General features: G+C 40.5%; 2 protein-coding genes across 2 annotated transcripts; one reads left to right on the forward strand and one right to left on the reverse strand.

The window, feature by feature from the left end:
• Nucleotides 1–382: 382 nt before the first annotated feature.
• uchl5 (ubiquitin carboxyl-terminal hydrolase L5) lies at nt 383–12,173 on the forward strand. Its single transcript, XM_040046426.1, has 11 exons — nt 383–845; nt 1,255–1,318; nt 1,395–1,500; nt 1,957–2,082; nt 5,017–5,078; nt 5,691–5,821; nt 6,078–6,141; nt 6,230–6,332; nt 10,803–10,916; nt 11,056–11,154; nt 11,785–12,173. The coding sequence occupies exons 1-11, from the start codon at nt 770–772 to the stop codon at nt 11,827–11,829; spliced, it is 990 nt and encodes a 329-aa protein (XP_039902360.1). The 5' UTR covers nt 383–769; the 3' UTR covers nt 11,830–12,173.
• Nucleotides 12,174–15,735: 3,562 nt separating this feature from the next.
• rgs2 (regulator of G protein signaling 2) lies at nt 15,736–17,893 on the reverse strand. Its single transcript, XM_040046427.1, has 5 exons — nt 17,752–17,893; nt 17,560–17,637; nt 17,124–17,185; nt 16,756–16,922; nt 15,736–16,612 (listed from the first exon to the last, which is right to left on the reverse strand). Exons 1-5 carry the CDS (start codon nt 17,841–17,843, stop codon nt 16,418–16,420), a joined length of 594 nt encoding a protein of 197 aa, XP_039902361.1. The 5' UTR covers nt 17,844–17,893; the 3' UTR covers nt 15,736–16,417.
• Between the last annotated feature and the right edge of the window lie 1,954 nt (nt 17,894–19,847).

Here is a 19,847-nt window from a genome sequence, read left to right on the forward strand (position 1 = left end):
CTGTTAAAAGGGTTTTTTTTCCTTCCTACTGTCCCCAAGTACTTGCTCAAAGAGGGGTAATTGATTTTTGAGGTTTTCGCTGTATTATTGTAGGGTATTTTCCTTATAGTAGAAAGTGCCTTGAGGCGACTGCTCTTATGATTTTTGCTATATAAATAAAACACAATTGAACTGAAGTAGACTGATAAGAAATCCTGTTACAAATATACGCATTATGGACAATCTTTAGGTCACGCCAACATTAAGAAGTTCCTGAATCTTTGACTTTAGAGCTAGACATTGAATTCATTAAATTAGTAAATAATAATTACTACAAAAAATAGAGTGAATAATGATTTTCACATATTAAATATGAAGGAAATTCCGTTATAAAGTCGCAATGTGTCCCTTCTACAAAGGGCGCTCCATATGTCAATGCTTCACCTCCCATGAGGGCGGGTACTGGTTGCCGTGCCAGGAGAAAGAGATTGTTTTTATTATTTCTATATTTGTTTTTGTACATTTATTTTTTTTAACAATGTAGTCACGGATGTTGTTAATAGGATGTTAGTAATCGAATTTTTTTTTCCTTTGCCAATTACACCATTCCCGTGCGTTGTACGCTGTGAAACAAAACGCGCGCAACCATCGCGTCCACATTGCGCCGCATCACTGTGAGGTCATTGTCGTGCTGCGGTTAAATTAGCCTGGCTAACGGGAGCAGTGCACTGCTAAGCTATTAGCATTTCGTTTATGTGTGCTGTAGGCTGAATAAGTAACAGTGTGAAGGATGTCTGGAAGTGCAGGAGAGTGGTGTCTCATGGAGAGCGACCCCGGGGTTTTCACGGAGCTCATAAAAGGTTTCGGTGAGTGACTCGTAGGGTGACGCTAGCGGCTCATTGAATGTAACGTGGCTGTCTCGACAAGCTAGCTAGGTGGTTAACTGGAAACAATAAAGCTAACAATAGCTTCCAAATTGCTACTTCTTACTTTTGTATTGCAACAGGAAAAAATTTTTTACATACTGTGCATCTTTATTACACCTTAATGTTGAATGATTTGCTTGTAATAATTGGGTCGCTACTTTAATTAGGCGAGCTAAATAGCTAGCATTACTCAGCGTTCAAAACAACGCGCGTGAAAGCAACCCCTTTGACATGTGTCGTGCATTCTCAGCTGTCAGACTACAAATGCTTTCTCTCCGTTAGTTAATGGTTACTTGAACGGTAATTAGCAATGTAAATAAATGTTCGCTGCTTCACTTGTCATTGTCAGGCTGCAGAGGAGCCCAGGTTGAAGAGATATGGAGTATGGAGCCAGAGAACTTTGAAAACTTGAAGTATGTTCATCTACACCTCTTGTCTTGCATGCCTCTGCTAAAGACAGGTCTTTTTAATGTATGTGTTTTGTTACAGACCCGTTCACGGGTTGATTTTCCTGTTTAAGTGGCAGCCTGGTGAAGAGCCAGCAGGATCAATTGTCCAGGATTCAAGACTTGATCACATCTTCTTTGCCAAGCAGGTACTCTTAGCATTACAATTAATGTCCCTGTGTTCATTTAGATGCATTTGACTCACTATCTTCACTGCAGAAGCAATGCATTTTCCAGTTAGTTAGTGTTGGTGGCGCTTACCAGACGAGAAATGAAGTGGCTCTGCAAAAGGCTCTAGTTCATGCACATTGGAAAATGAATGAGATAATAAATTGCAGCACATCTTACTTGGCTGGATAAATCTCACTAAGCCCACACCAAAGGATGCTTCTCCTCAGTGTAAAAAAAAAAAAAAAAAATATAGATAGATAGATAGATAGATAGATCCTTGATCTGCAGAAAATGTTTAAAGTTATATTTTTTTGTTAAATGTTTATGTTCATTATGTTTATGATCAACATGCAGATCCCACTTCCAGTCTCGTGTCATAGTTTGTTTTTAATTGGTCTATTTATTTTGTGCCTCTCTGATCTGTGTGTTTTCAGGTCATTAACAACGCTTGTGCCACCCAGGCCATCATCAGCGTTTTGCTCAACTGCTCTCATCCTGACATGTTGCTCGGCGATACGCTGACGGAGTTCAGAGAGTTTTCACAGAGTTTTGATGCAGCTGTACGTCAGTGGTATTTTTGTCTCAAATCCAAATTTAAAAAATAAATAAATAAATAAAAAAGGAAGGGGAAAAATCTAACCGAAAAATAAATTTCAAGACATTTTTATTATTTTATACATTTTATGAGATGACTCAGCCATCTGTCCTTCAGATTGTCATGAGAATCATACTGACTCAGTATAGGTTTTTTTTTTTTTTTTTTTTTTTTTTTTTTTTTTTTTGTTGTTTTAGGGTTGTTGTTTTTTTTTTTTATCGCATAAAGAGGAAAAAAGAAAATATTTTCAGCAGCATTGTAGTGTAGCGGTTAGCACTGTTGCCTCACAGCAAGCTAGTCCTAGGTTTGAACAGCCATCGCGCACCCAGGGCTTTTTGGTGTGGAGCTCTTTTTTTCTGTGCAAGTTCTCCCCTGGCGCCCTGGTTTCCTCCCACAGTTCAAAGGCATGTGTGGGTTTGGGTCATGTGTGATTCTAAATTGGCAGTAAGTGTGAATGTGAGCGTAAATGATTGTCAGTCTTGTGACAGTCTGGTGACCTGTCCTGGGCATAGATAGCTTTTTAGCTAGCCTTTCACACTATGAGAGCCGGGATAAGCAAATATTTTTGTTGGGAAGCCTTAGCTACTCGAAGCACTTAAGACTACAAGCCACATTTTACCCATGTATACATCGGTTTGCACTCTAGACTCTGAGCGCTCACACCCATGCATGTCTGTGGATTGTGGGGGGAAAATGAATACCCAACCACACTGAGAAGATGCAGACTCCACAAAGAGAAATCCCAGCTAATCCACAGACTAGATTAGGAGTTATTCATGGACCACAGCAGTATTCTTGGGGAAGATTCATTTATTAGAGTCTTAGTGTTGGATAGAAAGCACATACAGTGGGGCAAAAAAGTATTTAGTCAGCCACCGATTGTGCAAGTTCCCCCACCTAAAATGATGACAGAGGTCAGTAATTTGCACCAGAGGTACACTTCAACTGTGAGAGACAGAATGTGAAAAAAAAATCTATGAATTCACATGGTAGGATTTGTAAAGAATTTATTCGTAAATCAGGGTGGAAAATAAGTATTTGGTCAATAACAAAAATACAACTCAATACTTTGTAACATAACCTTTGTTGGCAATAACAGAGGTCAAACGTTTACTATAGGTCTTTACCAGGTTTGCACACACAGTAGCTGGTATTTTGGCCCATTCCTCCATGCAGATCTTCTCGAGAGCAGTGATGTTTTGGGGCTGTCGTCGAGCAACACGGACTTTCAACTCCCGCCACAGATTTTCTATGGGGTTGAGGTCTGGAGACGGGCTAGGCCACTCCAGGACTTTCAAATGCTTCTTACGGAGCCACTCCTTTGTTGCCTGGGCGGTGTGTTTTGGATCATTGTCATGTTGGAAGACCCAGCCTCGTTTCATCTTCAAAGTTCTCACTGATGGAAGGAGGTTTTGGCTCAAAATCTCACGATACATGGCCCCATTCATTCTGTCCTTAACACGGATCAGTCGTCCTGTCCCCTTGGCAGAAAAACAGCCCCATAGCATGATGTTTCCACCCCCATGCTTCACAGTAGGTATGGTGTTCTTGGGATGCAACTCAGTATTCTTCTTCCTCCAAACACGACGAGTTGAGTTTAGACCAAAAAGTTCTACTTTGGTTTCATCTGACCACATGACATTCTCCCAATCCTCTGCTGTATCATCCATGTGCTCTCTGGCAAACTTCAGACGGGCCTGGACATGCACTGGCTTCAGCAGCGGAACACGTCTGGCACTGCGGGATTTGATTCCCTGCCGTTGTAGTGTGTTACTGATGGTGACCTTTGTTACTTTGGTCCCAGCTCTCTGCAGGTCATTCACCAGGTCCCCCCGTGTGGTTCTGGGATCTTTGCTCACAGTTCTCATGATCATTTTGACCCCACGGGATGAGATCTTGCGTGGAGCCCCAGATCGAGGGAGATTATCAGTGGTCTTGTATGTCTTCCATTTTCTGATGATTGCTCCCACAGTTGATTTTTTCACACCAAGCTGCTTGCCTATTGTAGATTCACTCTTCCCAGTCTGGTGCAGGTCTACAATACTTTTCCTGGTGTCCTTCGAAAGCTCTTTGGTCTTGGCCATGGCGGAGTTTGGAGTCTGACTGTTTGCGGCTGTGGACAGGTGTCTTTTATACAGATGATGAGTCCAAACAGGTGCCATTCATACAGGTAACAAGTGGGGGACAGAAAAGCTTCTTACAGAAGACGTTACAGGTCTGTGAGAGCCAGAGATTTTCCTTGTTTGAGGTGACCAAATACTTCTTTTCCACCCTAATTTACGAATAAATTCTTTACAAATCCTACCATGTGAATTCATGGATTTTTTTTTTTCACATTCTGTCTCTCACAGTTGAAGTGTACCTCTGGTGCAAATTACTGACCTCTGTCATCATTTTAGGTGGGGGAACTTGCACAATCGGTGGCTGACTAAATACTTTTTTGCCCCACTGTAGACAAGGGAAAGAAACACTTGTAGAATCAGACATGTTGTATAAAACACTCAAGTTGAGTATAAAAGTGCTACATAAGAACCAGTCCATTTACCATTTTAAAGATGTTAACTCATTAGCCTGTATCCTTGTCAAAGTTCATGCATTTATAACAAAGATCAGTTCAAAATTCAACGAGATCTGAGGATTATGTTTTTAATTGTATACGGACCTCGGCCTCTATAGACAGACGTGGGAAGGCTCGGCGGCTCCGCAATCATGTTGACACATTGTTCTAATGAACAGTAGCATCAGTCGGTTTATTATATGTACTATACGTTGGTAGCAGTCAGTAATATAATAATTTACTGTAATGACTTGTTAACAAGCTATTTAAACACATGATGAGAAAAGAATTAAGTGGTGTCTTGTGACGACCCGTAAAATCAGCATCTTCTCCTCTCCTCAGATGAAAGGTTTGGCTCTCAGCAACTCAGAAGTGATCCGACAAGTTCACAACAGCTTTGCCAGGTGAGGCTCTGCTCCTGTCATATCCAGCTGGGGAAGATGAAAAATAAAAGAGATTGGTCGATTTGTTTGTCAGTGGACGAGTGTGCCTTTTTTGTAAGACGGGCAAATGTGAGAGTCACTTCTGTTCTGTCCTGCATCTTCGCACGATCTGATATCCTCGTGTTGGTGTTGTTCCCAGATCATCATACTAAATGTTGTTCCAGGATCAACATTGCAAGTGACCAATCAGAATGTTGTGACGTCATACTTTTGCGACTTTGGGAAAAACCGGCGTAAAACAAAAAACTGTACTTAAGCTGCGAAAAACCGCCTCTGTCCGCCGATCCACGGACCCTGACCCTAACCCTAACCGTAACCCTTTAATAAACAGTAAGCAGAATTGATATTGTCCTTGCAACATTGGAATTTCATAAATGCACGAATGGCTTGGCGCGCAAAAGAATAACGTCACACAACAATGTGATTGGTCACTTGCAATGTTGAACCTGGAACAACATTTTCATGATGGTCTGGGAATAACACCAACACGAGGATATCAGATCATCCTGCATCCTCGCTTGCTCGATAATTTGTGTATGAGGTTTTTTGTAATTGTGTTTTTTGCGTTTGCAGACAGCAAATGTTTGAATTTGATGCAAAGTCTTCAGCGAAGGACGAGGACGCATTCCACTTTGTGAGCTACGTTCCTGTAAATGGCAGGCTATATGAGCTGGACGGGCTTCGAGAGGGGCCGATCGACCTGGGTAAGCAGAAAAATGTCCTTTGTTATTTTCATTATGGTTTTAACAGCTTAGTACAAACTGACAGTTTAATGTTTTAAGTCCCTCGGTGTGCAGCCCTGCTGTGCACAGCTGATTTTTGTCTTCTTGGCTGTGCTCCATTCCTCATAAAGCTGCCTGTTTTTTATGATGATGTAGCGTGCGTGCTTGGGGTTAGTGCAGGTGTCAGTGTATGCGCTATTATTTATTTTTTATTTTTTTCCTGTTTTTTTGTCACCAGGTGCATGCAACCAGGATGACTGGATCAGCGCAGTCCGCCCTGTGATTGAGAAAAGAATACAGAAGTAAACATTGTGTGTTGTACATGTATTTCACGAACGGCTTGCGTTAACCAGATACTTTGTAATTACACGTCATTGTTTCCTTCTTCAGGTACAGTGAGGGAGAGATCCGGTTCAACCTAATGGCCATCGTGTCTGACAGAAAAATGATATATGAGAGGAAAATTGCGGAGCTCCAGGCCCAGCTTACTGAGGTGAGAGGCAGTGAAAGGGGTTGAATCCAGTGAAGACGTGACAGAGAATCATTTTTTATTCTGTTGCTTTCTGCCTCTGAGGCAACTTGTATAATGCGTCAGCAGCTTTCAAAAGTTGGAGATCATAAAGCTCTGTTACACTGGAAGTGAAGAGAAAGAAAGAAATGAGGCAAGAAATGTTTTGTGGACTTCATCTATTCCCTTTTTTTTTTTTTTCCCCCATAAGTAATATGATGGGTCAGAGAGGGACTCTGTTGTCTGTCATGTTGATGGACAGGGTTGTAAAAATTCTGTCATCTCATTTAACTTAATAACAATGCAATTTCAAACCCAGCTGAACCAAAATAACATGCAGAACAGAGTCCGTTTATGGGGATATGCAACCGAAACAGACTGCACATGTGTCATGTTGTTATTACAACAGGCAAAAATGGACTGAAGCACGGTGCTTGCTTGAATATAAACAAATATAGCAGGGATGTTGCTGCAGAGGAAATTAGGGGTGGGCGGTATAAACGGTATACGGTAGAAACGATATAAATTTGGCCAACGGTAGAGATTTTTACTATACCACTCTACCGCGATAGCGCATGTTGATGGTGTCATCAAGCTGCGCCTGTTTTGGTCGAAAGCATCGCAGCGGCTGCAAACAATATCACCTGCAAATTATGCCGGGCAACCGTCATAGCAAAGACACGAAGCACTTTTGGAATATGAGGAAAGCCAAAAACTGCGCTTCCTCCACTTCCCTACCATTGATTCATTAATGCTGAATTCTCTTGCAGCCGCTCTATTCCCGTGTTGTTGCAGTATATTAATGACTAACCTCGTTTTTTTTTTGGATGGATTATCTCAGTTGTTCTCCTGACTGAAGTTTGGTCCGTATATAGCCCCTAACCACCAGAAACCCTCACGTTAACTTATCGAGTGGAAAAAACTTAGCGTTCATCCTTCAGCTTCACTGTGCTAATGTTATGCTAACATAGCTGTGTCGCTAGCGATCACGTAGGACATCATTATATACCATCTAGCCCAACTTCAGTAACCCTACAAACGTCACTGCTTAGTTTTCTGTCTTCATTTATGTTGGAAGTGATAGCAGAGCTGTACGTTTTAATTTTTTCAAATATCTCTCAGTCAGAACATGGCATATCATGTTTAGGTGGAAACTAGCGAGCTAACTTCTAACTCCGTTGAATTGAATAAATTCTGTTTTCATGGATGCCTGGATGTTAAACTTAATTGTTACACCTGATAATTTTATTAAAGATGAAATAATTTAGACAGTTTTTAACTCTCAGTGATGCCCCAGTGTTCGTTTTACTGTGGGACCTGAAGCAGATGGAGTTTTGGACCCAGATTACTCCACGAGGCTCCTGACAACGGCAGCCATAATGCTCCGACAATCCATCAGGCGGTGCGGGTTCGTAGCTTACCAAAGTCGTACTAAAACATTTTTGACAGATTTTTGAGTGCCGTGTACTACATAAAATCAGTTTGAGGTCAGTAAGCACAACCAGAATTCATACATAAGGCACACTGTCGATTTTTGAGAAAATTAAAGGATTTTAAATGTGCCTTATAGTGTGTAAAATACATTATACAGAAGAAAATAATATATCGCGATATATATATCGTTACCGCACATGCTTCAAATTATACCTTGATAGGGATTTTAGGCCATATCCCCCAGCCCTAGAGGAAATTCATTTGTCCCGCTTGTTTCAAAACAGCTGCTAAATGACCTCGAGAGAGGTTCCGAGCTCCATCTGAACCAACTTTCAAATGTACACTTCAAGTTTGAACTACAAAACATTCATAGCAGGGTATACTTTATTATTATTATTATTATTATTATTATTAGTCCTTTATTTATTCAGGTAAAAAATGTCATTGAGATTAAAAATCTCATTTTCAAGAGAGACCTGGCTTCATGGCAACGAAAGTCAAAATACACATACCACATAAGTATATAACATTTAAAACAAATACAATATCCCATACCCATTTATATTCTTAATGCGGGAACGTTCTATAGATGTCCAAACGTTTGTATGGGCTAGCAACTACCTGTGAAACAAACGTAAATTCTCAGTCTTCTCAAACAGGAAACAGACTTTTGTTGCTCCTCCTCGGTGGAAAAGCTACATGTTTAAAAGCTTTTTAAAAAACTCACTTTTTATATAAACAAATAAATTGCGATAAATGTGTAACTGTACATACTTGTGATTAATTTCAAACTGAATTTCTGTTATTACTGTGGCCGACCTGCAGTACCATCATGTCCCACCAGGGGGCCCCAACGGACACCTTAAATCAGTGCTGAAATGATGGGACTGAAGTACTGAAAACGTTTTACCTTTTGAATGAATATACAAGCAGAACGGCTGTAGAGGGGGAGAAACAACCCTGTTAGGCTTACTGTGAAACAGAACTCCTGCGGGCCACTTTGAGGCCCATTATTAATTCAAAACCACAGTGAGCCACTGAAGATGAGCAGAGAGCATCATGTGGCTCTGGCTGTGGTTCAAGACTCCTTTTAGCTGTCAGTATTTATGCTCATTGGTTCAGGATCAGAGATTGCATCAAAAAGACATCGGCTGCTGGCTTACACGAGTAAAAACTAAAAGTTAACCCAACTTTTCAAACAACACAAGAACTGCATATCATCTTACAGTAATGGATACTCTGCTGAACATAACTGGCCTTTTCTCATTCCTTCTGTTTAATAGTGAGACAGTTCTTTTTTTTTTTAGTCTCTCTGCACAGAAATTTAGTTTCTTAAAGCTTTTGAAGGCAAACATTTGTAGGAACTTGTTTCAGAAAAGGAGTTTAAGACTGTCTACGGCTGATCTTTACGCTCTGACACTGGTTGAAATGTCAAACCTTATTCCACTGCTTGATAACGTATATTAGATAAAATATTGAGTTTACATGACCTGACATGAGTGAAAGATTTCATATTTATGAAATCAATGGGATTTCATGTATATGAAAGGGGCTGCACAGATACATGAGCCAAACATGGATATCAGCTTATCAGCAAATTGCCTGACATTTCTTTATCTGTTCACATTCAGTTAATGATTGGAAGTTTCGCAAAATCTGTGATTTGTAAAGGGTTATGGATTTTAAGTCCCCGCTCCCCCCTTTTTAAGAGAGAGAATCTTTGAACTTCAAATTAAAATGAAAGAGTTGGAACAAATACAACTTGGCACCTTTTGTGCTGTTAGAGAGCGGCCTGTTTGTTGCTGTTGTGCTGACCTTTATTTAAATACAGTTCAGGCTAGGGCTGTGGGATATGACCAAAATCTCACATCCCGATATAAGACATCTATCGTCCCGATAACGATATAAATCACAAAAATTTAACATTTTCTGTAAATTCTGTGAATCTCGGGCAGCTCGACATGTGTGAAGTGTTTCCAGCTGGGCGTCGTGTACCTGGAGTTGAGTGTTTTAACCGATGCATGAAACGATACATTTTTAGACATAAGTTGTAAAGGCCGCCGTTTTCTTCGAGTATTTATTACACAGCGTGCTACGGGGGAAAGCCTGTTCTAACGTTTGAGTCTAAGGTTTATTTTTTTAGCACCCGACGGCTATTTTATGCTTCTCATCCGTAAACATTCTGCAAACTCTTTCACGTGATTCAGTTTATTTTGAAAAGTCTCAACAGGATCTTGAGCTTTATTGTGAAAGGTTTATGTGGAAAACAAACAAGCGGACACGCGATGATGGTTTTACCATTGTTGTTGCTAACGACAACGCATAAAAACAGGCGCTTGTCTCTCTGTAGTGTGGTTATATTAAATATAAGAGAAAGAGAGAACTTTAAGAAATTAATATAGCCACTACAGTGACCATCAAAACAATGAAAAAATATTGCTGTAAACAGTTTATTTTGCGACACCACGAAACAAACGATAGCGTAAAATGAAACGATAGACGTTTTTATATCGTCATCCGATATATATCGTTATATCGAACAGCCCTAGTTCAGGCTGGTCCTGCTGACTGATCAGAATAGCAGGGCGTAGGTTTGAGCTGTTTTTATTTGGGGTTTCAAAGTGGGGCCTGCCAGAGAAGAGCAGGTGTCTTAAGAGAGTGATGAAAGAAAGCTGGCCTCTCTCTGATTGAAAGCTTTAGTCCGTTGCCATGGTCCTGTGCACTGTTATGGGATGTTGCTGTAACTAACCACACCTAACATTCACAAAAGTTTTCTGAATGATGGGTGGAAGAATGTAAAAATGACTAAACATATTGTTCACTGCAGCTCATTATCTAGTGTCTTGCTTCTGTTAAGACTAATAAAATCGTTGCCTGTGTTATTTTTCCATATTTTAGTGATTAAAGCCGTTTGCAGAGGTTTAGCTGCTGCGTGCGTTTCATCTACTTATCATCACCGTTTGTTCTGAGTGCAAGTATTCAGTGAGTGGACGGAAACCTTCTCCCGCCTTATGTTTCCAGGATGAACCAATGGACACAGACCAGAGCAGCACGTTCCTCAGCTCCATCCAGTCAGAGATTGCCAAGTACCAGCTCCTTATTGAAGAAGAAAATCAGAAACTAAAAAGATATAAGGTGGGTCTCTTCTTCAGTAATAATTTCATAATGTTGCATGTGACGGGTCTTACAGAAAGCCGGTCCATGAAGAAGTAATTCTCCTTCCAGAAAGATTGGTGGATGCGGATTTTTTTTTTTTTTTCTTTCTTTCTTACAGATTGAAAATATTCGACGAAAGCACAACTACCTTCCTTTCATCATGGAGCTGTTGAAGACGCTGGCAGAGTACCAGCAGTTAATACCTTTGGTGGAGAAGGTAATTCCCCCCCCCCCCACTTTCTCCAGCTTTCCACAGCCCTGTTTACGTTGAGCAGGCGAGTGTTCTCAGAAGACTCGAGTACTTTGACATTTTAAAACATTGTTCTTTTAACAAGCACATTATTTTAATTAATAAGCCGAGTGCTGCCAGCAGGTAGCTTTTATGAGCATTGGAGGAGTGATAATGAAATACCTTTTCTTAATGTGAAGGGTGTCTGTGAATTAAGAATTCCCTTTTGAGATTTTGGTGAGGGCATTTCTTTAAGAACACGCTGATTAGTGAAACTGTGTAGAAAGCCAGACTGTAATTGGCTTTTGTGTCCACTAGGGGGCAAACTTGATTTGAAAAGTAGGCGCTGTCTTTCAGTGAAGTAATTTCTGTTTATTAATACAGGACCTTTTCATGGGAAATAACTTTTCATTTCATTAATTGATTCCAACTGGACAACAAAAACAGAAAATAAATGTGTTTATTAATCTATTTGTAACTAGAGCATATGAGTTTAATTGTTGTGACTATGATAGTTTAATGGGAAATAACCAGAGGAATTATACAAAGAAATTACATGTGAAATGAGAAGGTCCTCCGTTGCTATTAATAAAAATGTCTCTGGGTTTGTTTCCCCAGGCGAAAGAGAAACAGAGTGCCAAAAAAGCCCAGGAGGCCAAGTGAACAAGAGCACACTATGATTTATACACACACACACGTCCATCCTGAACCCTACAGTCACCCCCCCCCCCCCTCACACACACACACACACACACACACACACACACACTGTACCTGTCACATATGTATTAATGACCGAAGATGGTCTGCAGCACACTCTCACCATGGCAACCCATTAAACCATCCAGAGACTGAGAACTGCCCTTCGGGTGTAGCCGAAAGACTGTCTGGCAAGGAAAAAAAGAAAAATCATGTGTCCATCAGCTCTAATGCATGCTCGAAGGAAAGCTGTTATCAAATGATGTTCTGTCTTATTTTCATAATAAAAACGTCTAGATGTTTACGGACTGCTTGCTTTTATGGACCTGTATTATCCGTTCCCCTGATGTTTAGATGTGTCTGCAGATAGTTTACCCATCAGTGCTGTGTAGCTAAATTTCTACTGGTGGATCTTTGGCTCCATCTGGTGGTGTAGCAGTGAAATAGTAGGGCATGTATTTACTGTACTTCTTGAAGGCCATGTATCAAGACTATTTTTTTTCCAGGCTTTGTCATTTAATTAACATAGTGGCACACTCGTACTACAGCTGTTTTTCTAAAAGAGCTCCTGCTTAAGCAATCAGACATTCAGATCTTTGTTTTAGAGCTGGACCTGATGGGAGGACACAATCAAGCCGCCAGGTCCTTATAAGTGCATCATCAACAATGGACTGGAAATTTAATGACGTCTGTGTGGCTTTTGGATACATTCCCATTGCAGTGTTTTGATGTTTTTTAACACTGAAGGCAAAGTATCTCCTCTTAATTTGTCAAGTAAATCAAATTCGAGACGGCGGTGTACAGAAATTGGCTGCGCTCGAACAGTGTGTGCGTCTAAAGGCCTGTGCAGACTGACGTATATGCAGAGTGCTGACCAAAGTAGGACGTGGCCCGTTTCTAAATTTGGATCCAGTATTTACACACCTTTTGAGTACTCCTTGGATCTGATCCCAGTAGTCTGTTGCCATGACCGTCCATGGCAACAAATGAGAACCCACAGGTTTTACTACCAGTTTAGAGAGAGAGAGGCAAAGACAGTTTTATTTTCTTGCATCAAGCCATGTGGATCAGCAAAGGTGTTCACTATGATGACATACCAGTTTTGCGTTTGTGAATACCAACACCCTGTGCTTTTTTTGGACTATCTGCTGTTGTGTACACCAATTGCCATTGTTTTTTCACGCCTATTGTATCCTTTATTTAGCTGTTGTCACAAAAATGAGTGTGATGATGTGGTAGATGGAAGTAGATGTTAGATAAAAGAATTAAGATTCTAAAAATAGCCAGGCATCTGCGTAATGGAATGTGTGCTGGGTAAGTCTACTTTAAAGGTCAAGGCAAGTTTATTTGCACAGCTCATTATCACATATGATTCCTCAAAGGTCTTCAGAGGCCTGAAGCGATGACGGTTCCATAATCAGACATGGAGAAAATGTGTGGCAGAATAACATCAGCACTAGGACACAATTCACTTTTTTGTATTCCCTTACTGTTAAATTTCTCGGTTGCTTTCTTTTTGTTCAGCCAGCATTTCAAAACCCAAAAGAACTCGATTTCACAGTGACGCATAAGTATTGAGAAACAGGAACCATCGAATGTTTGGCATTGTTTGTTGACTAAGATTAGGAAGATTCATAGGTTTTCATGATAAATCTTTGGGGGGCAAATAGACACTCTGGAAGAAATACTTCTTCCAGAGTTCTTTTCTCCTTTGACAACTAGATGTGCAAACTGTATAAAAAGTCTAGCAGTGCTTTGGAGATGTATCTATGGGCTAAACACAAAGCATTAGTTTACTTTGTTTTGGGGGGTTTATTTGTTTTCAATGACCTTCAGCTCACTCTTCAAACCAAGTGCAAGAAAGCAGCTTTCATCTGTTGTGGTGAAGAGAGCTAAAAATGAAAGCCAAGCATTGAAATTAAAGCTATTTACTGTAAATTTGTGTTTCTACCCACATGTATGTGGGCAAGAACTGTAGAAAGTCACCAACAGAAAACAGTCACAGATGCCAGAGGCGGAAATGGGCTTCTTCCGGAGGGTGTCAGGACATGCCCTTAGAAATAAGATAAGTCATTTGGGACGGACTTGGGGTAGAGTTGCTGCTCCACGTTGAAAGGAACCAGGGGATTTGTGTAGACACACCTTAGGCAAGGTGTTTCAGACATGTCCAGTCACTATGACATACTGGCTGGTTTCAAAGTACCTCAGTATCCCCCCCCCCCCCCCCCAAGGGAAGGGGGTCTCCAAGGCATTGGAGGTCAGATAAATATGACGTGACTAGAAGAAATTTTCACCTAAATTACTGGTGTATCAAACATCTTTGGAGACTCCATATCCTAAACATCCCTCACCCCATAGATGTCCTGCAGTTTTATGGGAACATGAATCCAGCACAAAAACAAAGAAAGAGCACAGTTAAACGCACTGGTATAAAATCGCTGGCTGATGGTGCTCACATCACAGAGAACAGCAAAACATATGGTTCTGGAGAGCAGCCGCTTTAAAAGATGATTCCGTCTCGTCACGACAGCAGGGCAGACGTCTGACAGAGAGAGCAGAAGCGAAGGTCTGGGTGTCTGGCCACTGTCAGCCACCACTGTGAGTTCACAGAAGGGGACTCTCCCTGTCAGTCAGGCGGCCCTCTTCTCCTACACTTATAAATTTAAACATTAAGGGTTACTGTTACAGTGTGCGAACTCAACTGTACAAAAAGGAATGCAATGTTCCAGGAAAGACGAGGAATGTTGTTGTTGGGCAACTGAACATGCTGTACGTTATCTAATAAGTCTGACTGCTCTGTTAAACATTGCGAGGCATTTATCTCAGTAATCATTTGTTATTGCTATTTTAAACAAAGAATTTGGGATTTTAAAGGTCCTCTAAAACTTTGTATTTGTACGTATTTCTTCAGCATTTCCACATACATTCATTTGTATTTTGAATGTAACACTTTCCTCGAGCTCCCATTACTGTGCACAACCTCGACATGCTGCAGGAACTGGGAAACATAACTCGTATGTAGAAAATGTATAGAAAGAAAATATAGAACAGCTAAGGACGTATTTCCCTTGAGGCCTGGTGGAGACCAAAATTTGAGTTTAAAGACTAGAAACTAACTTATTGTATTAGTATATTAGGTAACATGGCAGAAAGTAAAAAACCACCAGCAAATGTGATTTCAATACTGCTGGTGTTAGCTAGCTAGCTAACAACAGTATTTTTAGGCACAGGTGTTCAAGTATGTGAAAATATCACCTTAGAGTACAATAATTTAGTATTATATGTGTTATATGTATATGATAATGTGTTCTGTCATGAACTCTGCAAATGCTGCATAAAAAGAGCTGGCGTGACAAAGGCAGTCATTATTTCCGTCAAGTCTTTCCTGTTTCAAACATTTGACGTTTGGTGTTGGGTCTGAGCCAAAAGTACTCTGTCAACACTTTGCAAAACGAGTACCTATGCTTTAATGTACATAGCGTGGTTTAAAGCAACGGTATACTAAACACTTCGCACATATTAGCTTTGTACCTTGAAAAGATGTCGACTATGTTTGAGTTTTTCTTACAGGCCCTCAGTTACCCCAAAAAGTTAGCTTGGGCACAAGCTAGCCTCAGCTAGTTTATTTATGTCAGCTAGCTTTTTTTTTTTAATTCATTATTTTAAAATTTACTGTTGAAGTGAGTTAAGAAAAACTCACTCTAGCAGTAATGTAGATTTTACATTTCCGAGTAGTCTGCTAAAAGAGGATCCAGCTAGAGAGCTACCTTAAATCCCTTTTGCTGACGTACTACTTTTTCAGACAACTCGTGCATTCTTCAGTGCTACATATTTTGTGCATTAAACTGGTAAACAAACACATCCAGAACATTTCAGTGTTGAAGAAAACATTTTAATAACCAAACAGTCCAGCTGCTCAATGCTTAAATTCACATTAAACACATAGTGCAACATCACATATTTACAGTATCACAGTAATTTCAGGCCAAACATAGGCATTAGATGAAACTGTGTCATATAAATTACAATTGTAATTTTGTTTTAATGTAAACTGCTGCAACCAGCAGAGAAATGCAAACTAGAGTTACACGCGAGGTGTGTTTGACCGTACAAAGCCTTCAAATGGATACTGTGACAGAAAACACTTCCTGTCACTGTGTTTGGTTTGATGTAAGGCAAGAGATGCAGGCAAGTGTTTTGACTTTGAATGCAGTGGAACTAGATCTGCATCATTGATCAAAATGTCTATTGGTATTGAAAAGAAGGTTCAGGTAATGGCTCAGTGATAAAAGCTTAGCATTAGTCCCATCTGCTTGAGACAGTCTGTGCACTGTCTGCAGCGACATACAGGATCCGGCCCAATCATTCCCGCTTCCTCGTTGAGAGCTCTTGACAGCACTTTGCATTTTCCACACTCGCCCGTTAATGTTTATGCTACGAATTTGCATTCAGCTGTATTATACCGAGGTAGCGCCTGGAATGAACACGGTGGACAGTCTATTTACAGTCACAGGGGTAAGCAAATGACTCCACAAGTGGGTGTCTAGTTATGCTAGGACTTAACGTCCATGTCCTCTCTTGCTGCAGCTGCATACAGTTCTTTGTAGAGGTCAGAGCTGATAAACCTGGGGTAAGAGTTGTTTTCCATCAGGTTGTAGATTTTCCTCTGAGCTACCAGGAAGCTAGTTGCAGTGGGCTTGTGGAGACTCTGTGCGATGGCATTTTTGGTGTGGAAATCCAAGTTGACCTGTGACCAAAGACAAAACATCCAGAATGAGCCTTTGACCCCCATTTTAACAAAGAATATCTTTATCATTAAAAGTGCGTGAATTCTGATTAAAATCAGCTTAAAAAGAACAAACAAATCCGAAGCCATCTGTTAGCCGTTACCTCCTTTGGCGCTTCACTTTTAATGAACTCCTCGTAAATGCGGTTTGCCTTGGACACCATTTCCTTCCGTGACTTGATCTTTTTGAACTCCTCGCAGGCCGACCAAAACTCAATGTTCTCATCGCAAAATTCAGACCTCAGAAAGATACAAAATGTAATTTTCCCATCTGCGTGAGAGATACAGAGAGGGAGAAGAGAACGATTAGCAAACTACTTCCGTCACACCTACTGGCTCTTTGCCCATTCATGTAGGTGAAAGGAGTGGCAGCTTTGTTTTACCGATGACTATAAAAAGATTTCATTTGGCTCACAGTAACCGTGTAACCTTAGTGACTCAATGTGCCAATAGAAGCGTGAATGATACTTACATTTATGACTGAGCAGCTTGTCAAGCGACTGCGCCCATTGGTTCACGTCATCGATGCTTGGCCTGAGGGTAAAGAACGCAGCTCACGTAAGAGATAATTATAGTAGCGCAAACTACTACGTTAGTGAAGTGTCACTGTAAAGAATTGCTTATCAAAGTTGAGTCATATTGCATGATCATATTGCATGATCGTGTTGCATGATTGCTTTGCATACTGTTTGATGAATTATTTTACAGCCATTTGATGCTCTCATATCTTTTCCATTAAGAATTTAAGGACTTGTATGAGCCGTGTACAGTTCTCACTTATATGCACAAGTGAAAAATATGTCAAATCTTAATTTACATAAAATGCAAATTAACTGAACACCTGAAATTTGATACATTAAATCCACAGAAATCATTTTAAAACAACTTGTAAAACAAACAGGGCTTACCGGCAGAGTCTGTTTTTCACACGCTGTGTAGAATTTGTCTTCAGGAGAAGTCGTATTCTGTTCCTCCAGTTTTTCCTCCTTTAAAAAAGAAAATTAAAAAAAGAGTTCACTCATCTGCTTTTAAAGATGTGCAATTCTTTTACAAGGACATAGTGACCAGGAACGTGCTCATTGAACACTGCATCAACTTACTTGATCTCCTTGTCTGCGGCCAGCTCTGTTGGTTTCATGCAGTCAGTAAATGCCATGTTTGGGGATGACACAGTAGCAAGGTTCTCTCTCATTGTTCAGTCCTCCTCTCTTTCTCCCTTTTGACTTGTCTGGCAACTTTATAGCTCAGAATCATGCATCGCAGCAAGGCGGAACTAGAACGGCGGGTCTGTAATGTGATTGGCTCTCCCTGAGTAAACAGCAGCTCGCCCCGCCGTGACTCTCAGCCCGAAGCAACGATAGGCTGTCGCTGCATAAATATTCCCTCCCTGAGTTGCCTGCGGGCTTCCATTTTTAAGAGTAAGGTCAAGACGTGACGTATATAGCACACGCAGTGCCCCTGTTCTTAAAATAAAGTTGTGTTGGGAGAGTAATGGAACTTTTCTCTTCTTTTTCTTCTTCCCCCCTGTGTTTATAGCCAGACACAATCACAATATCTTTAAGACTGTAATTGGTGAGTTGAAAACAAAATATATTTGAAATGAATAGATGAAACAGGTGATTCGTTGCTACCTTCTGTGTTGATGTTTAATTAATTACTCATACAGGGTGTGGATCAGTCACTTCGCATCCTGACTCCTGTCTTGATGGCATGTTAGATATGGGCAAGTTGGAACAAACACGATGATGCAATATCCTCTTACCTCTCTAGGTAGAAATGTAGGAACAATGTTTTCATTCCTCACTTTTTATCCTAATAAAAAAAGCTTTAATTGAGTCCACCAGTAAACTTTAGGTGGTTACCTCCAGGATTGTTATAAAGCTCAAAAAAGGTTTACTTGTTTTTAAAGCATAACCTTATCTAGAGGGGAGTACTACCTGCTTTACTTGAAGTGTGTTTTAGTCAGTTAGAAACACAGTAGTAAAGGAACTGACCATTTATAGCAGAAGGTTACGGAGGCGAGATTTAGTGGATAAGGCCGTGCCTTTTGAGGGAGCTCTCAGAGGGATCTGAGCTGCAGTAAGCTGCTGCTAAAGAACTGATCCGCCTTCACCAAACACATGCTCAAACATGAGATTTTATTAAAGCGAAGACAGCCAAAAACTTTCAACACCAGAGGCAGAGATCTGAGTAGCACTCCAGCCCAATTATGTTAGCACGAAGGTATCAGCAGTCACATGTGAGAGATTCAACTTATCAAAGCTTTCTCAGGCACCACTTTGAATACCAAAGAGTAACGCTGGTGACTGATCAGACACGAGATTACAAAGTATGACTGAGGTATCTGATACTGATCACGCTGAGTTTCCTGTCTGGAGTCTTCCACTGATACTCGATTAGATTTTATATAAAACATGGATACAGCCACCATGAGCCCACACACACGAATGGCATGCTGATTTGACTAGCAAGACACAGGCTTGTTTACTGGAAAAACTAAACAGACTCTTTAGAACTGTTGCTCAGTAAGAAAAAAATGACATCCATGTCACCCAGAGCCTCAAGGCCTTAATTATTCATAACTTTAATGTGTAAAACAATTTAAATGTGTAATTTACATAAAAATACATTCTCTTACAAATGTCAGGAAAGGAAAATGAGGGGCAAAGACCACTGTTTTTACCAGGCTACAAGATGTTTCTTTCTGATATAAATGTGAGCATTTGAACATGAAAGTCTGTGAAGATTGAATTGAATTTGAATCAAACCAATAGTGGTCGAACGTTTCAAGCCCTACTGTGTTCACTTTGTTTTGAACCATTGAGTGTGCTACTTGACTAAAATCTACACAATTACAACATCTTAAAATATTATCAAGCAATTAATACCTTTAGTAAGCAAATATATATATATATATATATATATATATATATATATATATATAAAAAAACACCCAGCACGCCCCTGCGGGCGGTTTATCCTTCAAGCTCGGGTCCTCTACCAGAGGCCTGGGAGCTTGAGGGTCCTGCGCAGTATCTTAGCTGTTCCCAGGACTGCGCTCTTCTGGACAGAGATCTCCGATGTTATTCCCGGGATCTGCTGGAGCCACTCGCCTAGCTTGGGAGTCACCGCACCTAGTGCTCCAATTACCACGGGACCACTGTTACCTTCACCCTCCACATCCTCTCGAGCTCTT

Source organism: Simochromis diagramma, unplaced genomic scaffold (genome assembly GCF_900408965.1).
Source record: "Simochromis diagramma unplaced genomic scaffold, fSimDia1.1 OVJJ01000553.1, whole genome shotgun sequence".
In the NCBI taxonomy this organism is placed as follows: domain Eukaryota; kingdom Metazoa; phylum Chordata; class Actinopteri; order Cichliformes; family Cichlidae; genus Simochromis; species Simochromis diagramma.